Genomic DNA, 13,269 nt, shown 5'->3' with positions numbered 1-13,269 from the left:
CGCCTCATCGTGTTTTATTCCTTATTTAACTGACAGCCTCGCTGATTGAAAAAACGTTTTTATTGTGCATGATATTGTAACCCCTGTGATTTGAACCCCTCTGAAGCAGTTAGCACACCGAAAGGCTTCCAGGTTGTTTTTTTTTTTTTTTTTTTTTTTTTTCCAGCCAGAGCCATACATCTAAATGTTGTATAGCAGCTTTGGGGAAATAATGATGAGGATTGGGTAGCAGAGAGTAATTAACCCAATAAGTCAATTGGGAAAGCAATGAGGCATTGGTTTAATTTGCCATCCTCACCATGATATGATGAACAGTTTATATTTAACAGCAAACTAAGCAGACCCTCAGCCATTTGGCTAAATGCTCAGTTTGTCCAAGCGACCATGTGACGCCAGATTGGTTGCTGGGAAGGGGAGGGGCGGGGGGGGTGTTAAGGTGATTAATTAACCATTAATCATGTGCAGCTGGCACATTTTTGGTGGCATACTGCACAGATCGTTAGCTTGCATTATGAGTATCAAGAATGGTGTTGTGCCTCAGACTCGAGTGCAACGTGACCTACGTGGCGTACTGAAAACCTGACTTTGGTGTGGGACAGAATAACAAACGTTTTATGTCGGTAGCGTTTCAGGTGTGAATAACCGGAGCGCCGCAATTCAGCCTGGTACGATGTTAACGTTTCTTTTGGAAAGCAAGACTCTAGAGTAGCGGCGTGCTTGTAATGAAAACGCTGAATGAATAGATTAGCAATAAATGTGCAAATCAGACCTTTACACACAAAAGAACAGCCTAAAATTCCCACTCTGAAAAATCCCGCTAAGAGAATTCTGTCGAGAGGGTCAGATGGCGAGGATGGAGTGGGAGAACACGCGAGAGGAGATCTCTTTTGTTCATAAATCTGTCAAGGGAAGCCGTTAATCAATAATTCACGTGCAATTACAGAAGGGATGCAGGGATCTGTTTATACTTCAGACAAGAAAGAAAGCGAGAACGACTGTATGCTGCAAATGGATACAGGTAGGTCTGAAGGTATGAACAGAGAAAGACAACACAAGGCTTTGGCTGGAGCAACACTAGACGATTTTCTCCTGTCAATCATGACGGAGCCATTTGCATTCCTAAAGAAATTCCATCCATTTCCCTCAGGAGACAGCGCCGCTCTTATCAGCTGTGATCTGACAGTTCACAAAATACTCAGAGAAAGAGAGAGAGGGAGAGTGGGGGAGAAAATAGTATGAGCAGAGAGGATGGGTCCAGACATAAAGCGCTTTTGTTCCTCGAGAAACGATAAGCTGCATTAATGTGAAAATACGGTGGAGGACATTCATTAAACGAGGGGCGGAGAGGGAACTGAAAGAGACGAAGAGAGAAATCTGGAAATAGGAGGCAACAAAAAAATAAATAAATCAGGAATCACACATTTTAATTACATCAGACTTGAGAATGCGAGGATATGGTTGGCAAAATCCAGTCACCTACTAACTCATGATCTTATTATATGCCGTGAATAATTAAGCATTGTGCAAAAATAATAATAAATCAGGACCACCTAGCTGATGTCGCTAGTGCTAAAAGTGGTGGCTGCATGGTTAAAGCTTTGCACTAGCACAGAGAGAGAGAGAGAGAGAGAGAGAGAGAGAGAGAGAGATCCTAACATACACAGAGAAAGAGAGAGAGATCATTGACCTTTAATGAAGCTAAAATAATAATAACATGTATTAGGCTCCTATCTGCTACGAAAACATAAGAAAAAGGAACTACTTAGCTGTTTATCTGCATGCAAGTCGCTGCTAAATCATGCTAAGCTGCTACGTTCCAGCGGTCATGTGTTCGCCATGTTTTAGAATAAGATTCCATATAAATGATCCAGTCTTGTTGGTTTTTCCACAAGTGGTATTCACAAGGCAACATTTTCTGGTAGCGCAGAGTATGGTAGAGCTATGTTAAACGGTTAGCATTTAAAGCTAACTACACGAATACGGTGTCATTTAAGTCGTACGGTGTCTTTTCCCGACATATCTGAGGTAAATGTTGATATTCACAATAATTCTATCTGGTTTTCATTGTCGTTATACCGTTACGCTGTCTGTATAAATGACTTGATGGGTATGCGCTAGCTAAAATCTGCCTAATGAATGAATCATGCTGCATTCAAACGGGGTTCAAGGAAACAAAATATTCAGTCAATGTAAATGCTTCAAGAGGTCACTGCTTTAGTGAAAAGACAAAAATAAATAAATAAATAAATAAAAAAAACAGAGAGAGAGATCATTATAGTGGCTTCTTCTGACTTCTGAGAGTGGTCATAAATATGCATAATGGAGTCTCCAGGCAGCTGGCAGTTTAGCAGGACTTGACGCTTGTATATCAGTGAGTGTTATATAATTAGGCAAATTAATTAGCAAGCTGGCGATGCAAGGCTCAGCTGTGGTTAATAAATAAATGTACTGTTGGTCTCGTGAATCATTGCGTGAAATAAGGAAACTGATCTGCTAATAAAACAAAGCAATAAAGCAAGCTTGAAACGAGTCGAAAACATGTATACATAAGCTTAATAATAGTATGTTTTATTCGTAGTCATTTTAGAGCGAGAAATATTACATGAACACGGAAGCACTAAGCGGCCATGCGTTATTCATTTTTTTTCTTTGTTGTTTTCTCGTGCTCTCGACTTAATTTTCTCGTGATCTCGTCATAACAAAAAGTTGTTTAGTCACGATCTCGACTTGACCTCGATAGCTAATGTTGGCTAATGTCGGCTATGACCGAACTACACCGCGGTCGCTTGACTTCAACGCCACGACAGATACGCGTCCGACAACTCTCTCATTTTTCATTTTTTATTTTTAAAAACGTAAAACGCGTAAAATAACTCATCGATGTTTTCTGCTTTCAGTCAAATCACAGGTCCGACATCATCACCGAGTTGTACACATTTACACATACTTTTATTCCGTACGTATTTCTCCGTATACGAGCGCTTCACTGACTCCAGCTAGTTTAAGCTACGCTGATTAGCAAACCGTATGGAGTGCTTATTGTGTCTGATAAGATAATACGTTGCTTGTTATTCTGATTTGTACATTAGATTGTTCACCTTGCTGAAAACAGAGTGAACAAATGAAAAAGCTTCCAGAAATTTCTAAACCGAAAAGACAAACATCATTATTTATTTATTTTTTTTGTTGTTTTTGTGATAGTAAATTCACCACAGAAACACAGAACAGGTAGTGGGGAGCGAATTAGAGAAAGTAGCTAATAGGGGATACTGCTACTGTCAGTAGGGGGAGGAAGAGTGCAACACACACATATGTACACACACACACACACACACACACACACACACACACACACAAACGCACACACTACTGAGGGATATATAGCCTGCATGTCTCATGATGAATGACTTCCTCTGATTGGTGAATTGTGGAGCTTTTTCCGTGGCCAGCCAGGCATAAATCACCAGAGCAGGAGTCTAGGGAGTGCCAGGGACAGCTTAGGAGCTCTACACACACACACACACACACACACACACACACACACACACACAATTTTAAGCATCCCGTCATGTATCCTATCAAACCCTCCCAAATCCTGTCTGACATGTGCTAAAAAAGGTGCTAAAAAGCGGTTACTAATCAAACTGTCCATCACCAGCTGCACATATTAAACTGGTAATAATGACCAAATCACATGCTGCTGCCTTCAATGACGGGATTAGAGCATGTAAACCTGACCAGTGAAGGAAAATTGTAGGAGATGAGGAGATGGTGGGAGAAAGAAAGGAAGAAAAGATAGAAAAAAAACAAGGGGAATTATGGGGAGTGGTAGAATTGTGGGAAATGTTTGGTAGGTTTAGCTTCATTCTTAGAAAAAAAAAAGCTTCCCCAAGAGTTTTTTTTTTTTTTAATAGTTTAGAAGGATTTTTCTTACAATCAACACTGAAAGAGGACTCATCTGTTTACTGTTCCTCTAAGATTCCGTATTTCTTTTTTTCTTTTCTTTTTTTGTTCATTATGAACTAGAAATGCCTGATAATCACAAGAGGAAAGCGATTATTAATCGCACATTAGCTGGCATTAAAAATGTGATCAGTATGCTAACAAACAAAACTAATACATAATAATAATAACAATTTGCTTGTATTTTTCTCATTTGTAAGTCGCTTTGGATAAAAGCGTCTGCTAAATGAATAAATGTAATAATTTAAATAATAATAATAATAATAATAATAATAATAATAATAATAATAAAAACAAAGAACAAACCGACTAAATAAATATTCATTATTATTGTAATACTTAAAATACTTAATACTTAATATCGTGCATATATCTTGCATATATTGTATATCTTGTTTATTTATTTTGTTTATTTATCTTATTTATTTATCTATGTATTATCTGTTTATTCTTCTTGTGTATTGAATGTATATGTTTGCACGGAACAAAAAAGGAGTGGCTCTTAATTTCATTGTACATGTGTATAGTGACAATAAAAGGCATTCATTCATTCATTAAAAAATATAAAACCTCACAGAATTTATAGCTTCAATTAGTTAGAATTAATTAGTTAATACTTCTGCAAATTATTTATAGAAATCTTATTTAATCATATTTTATCTTATTTCTATAATCTGTAAACCTTATATGAAAAATATTGTTATTACAAAAAAATGCATAAGAAGATGATGTATATATATATTTTTTAATTAAACTGAGACCCCAAATACGACTATTACAAAGCAAATTTCAAATCTCTCTCTCTCTCTCTCTCTCTCTCTCTCTCTCTCTCTCTCTCTCTCTCTCTCTCAGTAATGTGTTTTATAGCCCCAGCAGCCTCTCCGTCTTTCTACATTGCTGCTGGATGAAAAATCAGGAGTGGAGTCCTGCACGACGGCTGTAAACCCTGTTCCTCTGATGCAGCTCATCCTCCTCAGTCCGGCGCTATACAGTACAATAAATATCAGACTATAAACAGTGAGGTACACACAGGGTTATGGTATCAACACAGCCTTTCTATAGACTTCTATGACACTGGAAGCTGGATTGCCAGGAGCTGTGCACTGTGAGCAGTGAGACAGCGGTCTGAACAGCTTGTGTATCGCTCCTGACTGACCACCAGCCCATAATGACATTAAACCCATTCTGCTCACTTCCAGCAAACCAGCAACAGATGTGGATTACTGATGTGAGAGAGCGTCAGCCTCAGTGCCAAACCATACTTCAGCCAAATCATACTGTAACACTATAGCAAGGTAATAAAAAAAAGCTATGAAATTTCATGATTTCATAATTTAAAAAGAAATGAAATGAACCATTGTACATTTTTAGGAAACTACAAGGACATGATTTTCTTTATGGTGTACCACAGGGCTCAGTATTAGGCCAAATGTCATTACTATTTTGTCCTTTTAAGAGCTGGTGTTATAATGATTCCAAAGGGGAAACTGGATCATTTTCAGGTCTATTACAATTTAACGACTGCTACGATAGCTCTGCAAGCTAAAGAATATTTGATTTCTTTCTTTTAAAAATTTTCTTAAACGCTTTTCTCAAAACGGCCATACTTTTTCGAAACGTCACACACCGAACGTCCAAGAAATCCACATAACACTTTCAAAACTAAAACATAATCGACAAATCTGCATACATGTTTTATAATTTATATTAAACGTCCATCATGCCTGGTTACAAAACAGGCATGGGGTCCAAACACTAAGGGGAAAAAAAAAACACGAGCCGGACGGCCTACAGCAAGAAAATCAGTCAAAAGCAGAGGAACATTCTGAATAATAACAGGTCAGGCTTCGAGTTAAGAGCAGGACTTCGCTGTGCTTGAAAGCACTAGAAAAATAGACGTATTTATATTCACAGATGATTGCACTTGACGATGAAAAGAAGGTGTGTGAATGGGTGTGTGGGCAGCCGTGTGTACAAAAAAAACAAAGTGCCAGGATTGTGTAGGTGTATAAGATTAGATTAGATTGGATCTTTCCTGCAGGTTCCTGCATAGTTTGTCAAAGAAAAAATAAATTTCACCTTTAGGGTCCGACGTTTGCGTTGTCTTTTTAGACTACTTTCCTCAAATTGCCTCAATTGGTGAATTAAGGAAACGATTTCAGATTTACATTTTGATGATACAGACTACTGTTCATTACAGCCTCGTAATAAACAGCTTTGATAATACTGAGCAATGAAGAAATATGTATCTGTAATGAGCTTGTTTGGGCATAATGAACTCCAGAAAAATAAATAAAAATGTATAAAAAAAAAATCAAAAAATCAACTGGTTTACTGCACTGCAATCATTCCTCACTCATCCTCAGCTCCGGCCTGTGAGCAGACCGCGAGCTGTTTAAATGAATCGGTATTTTATTAATTACATCTAGACGCCGGCAAATATTATAGAGAATATTAAACAATATTTAATAAACGGTAAAGAAAGATGTAATTGTGCCTGTCTCTAGTTTATTGCTGGGAAATGAGCCGTATCAATACTCAAATTAGGATCGTACTGATCGTGACAGGGTTTCTGTTTAACCAAGAAAAAAAAACATCGGTTTCTGTTGAGAGATTTTGTTCCCCTGGAGATTTTCTTATTTGTTTCTTTGGAGATTTTTACATGTACTGTAGCTGTGCAGACTTCAAAATCCAATCTACGTCCAACTTCTTTCGTCCCAAACTGAGGTGGAAAAGTTCTCAGCTTCCAATCTGACACTTTATGCAGTTCTGTATCTGTATATGTATATGTATGTATTGATATGATGATAAGTACGGAAGAATATATATACTCCTATAACAGTACTTTCTGACGAAATGTTTAAACACCACGGCAAACGACGCCACTTTTATCCGTTTATAGTTACATTCGGTGCTGTGGAATTATACATTATAGTCAGATGTTTGAAAGAAGAAAAAAAAAAACCCAACGCAGTTTGTCATGTTCCAAAGAAACGCAAAGTGCAAACTCCTCCCATGACTCCTCCCACGACTCCTCCAAACGCCTCCTCCCTCCTTCCAAAAATGGAAGTTCATGCTTCACCTCTGTCTGTTACAAAGCGCTGACGCTTGAGACTCCACCCAAACATACTAAATAATTCACCTCTCGGAAAACTACCACTTCATCGATTACACGTTTTTGTTTTTCTTTCTTTCTTTGTTTAAATAACAACTGCAGTTTTAAAAAAAAAAAAATCTCTCAGAATAACTGGAAGGTTATAAGTTCAAATCCCAAACTATCATCCTATCGCGTTGAAAGAAATTAAATAAAGGATCATATTTCAACTGATTTAACAGCCCAGCAATGGATTTGAGGCCATTTTCTTAGCATTCAAAGTCAAATTCTTCCGAATCTATAACCTTTTCGACGTTTCTAGCTAGCCGATCATTCAGAGTTCAATTTTTCCGGTTTCATTAGTAGCGAAAAGGTTTTTGCAATTATTTATTGCTTGATATTTATTCAATTATCCAGCAGCGCCAGTGACACCCCCCCCCCCAGTCCCTATGTATCAATGGTTCTCAGTTTTAGTGCTGGACCTCAAACCCATTTCGCTTGATTAGTAGTAAAAACCGGGAACGCATCCAGATTACTCACTAGCAAGCCCCACCAGAGAGCCAGAGTTTCCCATTTTTGTCGCTTATGCATAGAAATAAACGTTTTCTCTAGTTCACGTTAGTTTTTCATAGTACGTGTCATTTTTTTCAGCATGCCGAGGTCATCTCTAAACGACGTGCCACGTGCTGCCGTTCCACTCGTCATCTCTTGCCTTCAGGTTTGTATTATATTTTGACTACGGAGCTCGGGGATATTTTCCTGCCGTGTTTTTCCCTCTCCCGTGTATTGTAATTAGTACGGCGGAGATTGAGTTAACACTCGAGCCGGTGAGAGCCCATTGAACGCGGAGCCCATTGAAAGCTTTATGCGTCCATCAGGTTTACAATTCAACTTAATAGAGGCTGTGATCCTTAACTCTATTGTGCCTTTGTTGGAAAACAGCAGGAGAGCGGCTCTTGAAACAGACGTGTGTGTGTGTGTGTGTGTGTGTGTGTGTGTGTGTGTGGTAGTCATTTCACTTCTCCCCCTGGGAGGAAGCCAGAGCGATGACTGGCATCTCCACCCCACGTCACCCCACCCCCTAAACCAGGACACCCCCCCCCCCCCAGGAAGCCAATGATTGGACGATGGCATCTGTTGCCGCCACCACCCCTGAGCCTGTCCCTTGGCGACGCTGTGGCGACGCTACGCCCGGTTGCCCGGCGCTGGCTGTGGGTTTCGACCCCGTCTGTGCTCAGCTGCCATCTGTGCACGTCACCGTGGGGAGCCGCAACACATCGTCTGAGCTGTGATTAAAAAGTGAGAAGGACAAAAAAATAAAAATAAATCCGCAGTATAATCCTTTCTTTCCCAGAGACTGATTAGCGCCATCACTGCGCCGTCCCCACGCGCCTCTAATTGGCTCTCATTTATTCCTAAAATGGATTTAATGAAAAATCCTGGTCAGCTTGTGTTAAGCGGCTTGCTGAGGAGCGATTCTGATTGACGCGTGGTTAGAATTCATTTTTCAGCCACGAGGAAGGGGCGGGAGGAGCGCTGCGGTGCTGCGGTGAGGAAATTCACTGCTGAGGATTTACGCAAACACACACACACACACACACACACACACACACACATACGTTTCAATCGCGTGATTCCAGTCATGGAATTCTGATTTTGTCCAACAAATGGAGTCTGCCGGAAATGAATTACCTACAGGCCATACGTCTTCGAGGACCTTTGGGATACTTGTTTTAATATTTCATTGTTAAAACGTTCTATTAAATGTAATATTTCATACATATTTATTAACGTTTAAAAGCCACTTTTCTTACACCAACGGTAGACACAAGTAGACGAATAAATGTCAAAAATAAGGCCTGTTGATTTTCTACATGGAGCACACACATCCAATGTAACACACGCACACACACACACACTCACGGAAGTGTGTTATATCATAGGATTGATCCTATGCTACTGATGCATCGATATATAACCTTGCACACACTTCACACTTAACCTACTGTGATACACACACACACAAACCCACACACACACACACACACACACACATGACTATGTTAACCAACCTCAGAGTTGTACTACTCCTCATGTCTGACTGTATAAGCACACTGGCTTATCTAACATTAAACTCTAATCCAACATCAGTGTCTCTCCGTCTCTCTCTTTCTCTCCCTCTCTCTCTCACACACACACACACACACAAATTGGGCAGAAAATATCGATACACACCCGCAGAATTAAGATCTGCATTACGATAACTTGTCCCTACTCGCCTCCGCTAGATAACAAACAGCAACGAAATCGATAACGCCCCACCGCTCCTGTCGTACAAAGCCTCGTTCTCAATAACACCTTGTTGAGTTTTATTTAGCGTTATCGATTTCCTGAAAATATTCTAGAACCCAGAACCCGGCCCGAAATAGCATTCGAGGATTCCTGAGCTAATTTGTCAGCTGCTACGTGTTAGCGGCTAATACGACAGACTTAAATGCCTCGAGCAGACAGATATACGTGTGGAATGTATAAGTGTGGAAAGGGTAAAGAAAGTTTTTCTAGTTCTTCTTGTCGTTTAGCGTCTGTTTCTTCCCCGAGGTCTCAGGGCGGCTGCTAGTAGAAAGGACCTCGTCGGAAGCCGAGGAGCTGACAGTTAGCGACTGATCCTTCCTTTAGCAATTCGACCATGGGGAGCTGATCAAACATCGGAGAAGGGCATGAAAGTGCAGATGCTAAGCTTCGGGAAGGGAGTGTGGTGGAGAGACACATCAGAGTGCTGCAGGAGGTCGGAGAAACCGAATCAACAAACAAGATCACACGGGGAGTGTGTAATCTGCTGTGGGTGTGTTTTGATATATGGAGACAGATTCAGGCATATGAACACACTCTCATAGATACACACACACACACACACACACACACACACACACACATTTCGGGAATATTTGTGATAGTACTAAAATTATGTATTAAATATATGCTGTTTTAACGTCTTGTGCTTGCTTCCTTCATCTATAACTCTTGTGCCTGTCAGTAAAGGAGGTGTGGCCTCTGCCATTAAGTCACAGGTTAGGAGGCGTGGCCTGTGCCAGTCAGTTTCAGGTCAGGAGGTGTGGCCTCAGGCAGTCAGTCACAGGTTAGGAGGTGTGGCCTCTAGTAGTCAGTTTCAGGTCAGGAGGTGTGGCCTCAGGCAGTCAGTCACAGGTTAGGAGGTGTGGCCTCAGGCAGTCAGTCACAGGTTAGGAGGTGTGGTCTCAGGCAGTCAGTCACAGGTTAGGAGGTGTAATCTTAGGCAGTCAGTCACAGGTTAGGAGGTGTGGCCTCTCCCAGCCAGCAACAGGTTAGGAGGTGTGGCCTCTAGTAAGATGTCACAGATAACGAGGTGTAGCCTCTCCCAGTCAGTTACAGGTTAGGAGGTGTGGCCTCTAGTAGTCAGTCACAGGTTAGGAGGTGTGGCCTCTCCCAGTTACAGATTAGTAAGTGTGGCCTTTGTCAGTCAGTCACAGATTAGTAGGTGTGGCCTCTATTAGTCTCAGTAATGAAATGTAAGCAAATGACTGCTTTAAATGTATAATTCAAGCATGATTGATTATAAATGAAGCTATACGGTTTATCATTTCAGAAGAGGAGACAGACATCTCCACTAGTGATGAATTCACTCTTCTGCACAGCTAACATTTTCCCCCCACAAATACACACACAAACATATGCACTCACGTCCACACACTTCAAACTGCGCCCTACATCTGTCTCATAACCACTAAACACCTGCACACCACCCTGTTTCACTGACTGCTCCCTGACCTTCCTGCAGCCCGTGGGTATCTCTGTCCATGCGTGTGTGTGTGTGTGTGTGTGTGTGTGTGAGAGAGAGAGAGAGAAAGAGAGAGCGTGAGAGAGAGAGAGAGAGAGAGAGCAGATGGATTCTGGTGATAATGACACACTGCGGAGTGACAGTAACAACAACTAAGCAGCGTGCTGCTAACAGCTGCCACTAGCTGCTGATCTGGCAACAGTTTATGATCTATTAATAAAGCCAAACTGGAGAATTTGGGGATTATAAACTGGTCCTGGATCAGCGCTCTCGGGCAACATCTAAGACAACCGAATAGAATAATCGCAGTCTCTCACCAAGCTCGAGGAGTATAAGTTGGGCCATTGCCAGGTTGTTGCCTGCCTCGTTCTCTGCCACACACTGGTAGAATCCTTCATCTGAACGCACCAGGCCCAAAATCTGAAGGTTCCCACCATCCTGAAATTCAAATAGAGAACATAAAGAGTAATCACAGCCATGGGATTGTAGATTAGAAGTTGGAAACACTGAAGTAAACCAAGAAACCAAGTCTGTATTAGAGAAAATTATATATATATATATATATATATATATATATATATATATATATATATATATATATATATATATATATAAATTACTGTTACGCCCAAAAGTTTGCATACCCCTTGCAGAAGCTGCTAAATCTTAATACTGTTAACAAAATAAGACTTATTCAAACCCCATGTAGTTTTTTAATCAGTACTGTCCTCAATAATCAAACATGCAGAAGATGCTGGAAAAGTAAAGAACGTGCCGGACCTGGAGGATTTTTCTGAAGAACAGTGGGCGGTTGAACTGCTCAGGACAAACAAGGGACTCGTGAACAACTCGCACAGAACATATAAACACAGTCGCCGATCATCCAGGTAACGACACACGGGATAAATATTCAAGGGTGTGTAAACTTTTGAACGGGGTCATTTTTTATAAATTCAGCTATTATCTTGTCTTGTTTACTATACGTAAACATCTGTTATGTGAGATAGATAATTCAGGACAGGACTAAATAAAAAAAAAAACAACAACCACATGGGATTTTCATGATCCGTCTTATTTTGTTAACAGTATTAAGATTTTGCAGATTCTGCAAGGGGTGTGCAAACTTTTGAGCACAACTGTAATGTAATATATATATATACATATACATATACAATTGGAGTTATAGTATTGTACAATTTCCGCTTTCAACATTTCATGGCTAATCAATCAAACAGTGGAAATGTATGCAAAAAAAGAAATAAAAAAAGTTTCACATAAACGATATATTTGTCTCACCACGATCTGGAAGTAGTCGCTGGGGATGACTGCCTCTCCGTTCTTCATCCAGCGCACGGTGGGCTGAGGGTTCCCCGTCACCGCACACTCCATCTCGATGTCCGAGCTCTCGTATGCGTACGTGTTGGACGGGTAGTTCAAGAACTGGGGTGGCACTGGAGAGAAAGACAAACGAATCGCCGCTTTAGAAATGCAAGGAGACGTCGTTTTATTCGAGTTTAATGAAATATCCCAATATAACGAAACACGGGTGAATCAAAGCGGAAAGTCTGGAGCTTTCGGGTTGACATCGATTATGTTGAGTATGGTAATGCATACCGCCCGGAGCAGAACCTGCCATCTCCTAACACACATATCAGCCAAAACAGCACCGGCGTATTTATCTTCACACACACAGTCCTGAGAGTTGTCTGATAGTTCTTGGCGAACGCCCACTGATATGCCTGGCAGTAACGGGATGTCCGTCTGTGCTTTAATGAAAAATATAACGTCGTTCGCTCAAATGGACTGTTTTACAGGTTTAACTGCGGTGATTTATTTATGAATGATGTGTTATCTACTGTATTTGCTGTATGAATATTTCATGCAGTACTTAAGTACTTCTATTTTATGAAGTGCTCGGTTAAGTATAAAACATGGAATTGCAAAGTAAATGTACCGTAAAGCCTTCAGCAGACTTTATGCAGAAACGATGTCGGTGCAATTGTGGAGAAACTTCTGCTCGGCCGAACACACTACGAAACCGAGCCTCTGATCGGTCGTTAAAAAAAGAGGCGTGGCCAAGCCGATACACTCCAAGTAGCACATACTACATGCAACTTATTTCCTACTTCCTTTTCAGTTCTTCTTCTTACTCCTGCTTTAATATTTGTTTGTATACTTTCATCAGTTCCCGAGTCGCCAAACGCTTAACTTTGAAGGTCCTGTGTTTGAGTTTAGAAGTCAACAAAAGTAGTTCAATCTGAATTTTTAATATCTGAATTAGATATACGTCACGTATTTTTTTTTTTCTGTCGTGTATTTAATAAACGTACGGTTTTGTTGGAGATAAATCCAATCCGGTAGGCAGTATCGGGATCGGGCGTAAACGAGCAAACGGGGG

The 13,269-nt window shown here is 40.5% G+C and overlaps 1 protein-coding gene across 2 annotated transcripts in view; it reads right to left on the bottom strand.

The window, feature by feature from the left end:
• dcc (DCC netrin 1 receptor) overlaps positions 1 to 13,269 on the bottom strand; it is a 234,115-nt gene that overhangs the window by 94,204 nt on the left and 126,642 nt on the right. For both annotated transcript variants that reach the window (XM_017460521.3, XM_053676995.1), the window contains exons 6-7: positions 12,168 to 12,322; positions 11,189 to 11,309 (exon numbers count right to left, since the gene is read on the bottom strand). In XM_017460521.3, coding sequence (XP_017316010.1) covers positions 11,189 to 11,309; positions 12,168 to 12,322 — 276 coding nt within the window. The remainder of the gene's footprint in view (positions 1 to 11,188; positions 11,310 to 12,167; positions 12,323 to 13,269) is intronic.

Source organism: Ictalurus punctatus, chromosome 28 (assembly GCF_001660625.3).
Source record: "Ictalurus punctatus breed USDA103 chromosome 28, Coco_2.0, whole genome shotgun sequence".
NCBI classification, from domain to species: domain Eukaryota; kingdom Metazoa; phylum Chordata; class Actinopteri; order Siluriformes; family Ictaluridae; genus Ictalurus; species Ictalurus punctatus.
Note: the sequence above shows the minus strand (reverse complement) of the source record. Positions and strands in the feature narration are given on the sequence as shown.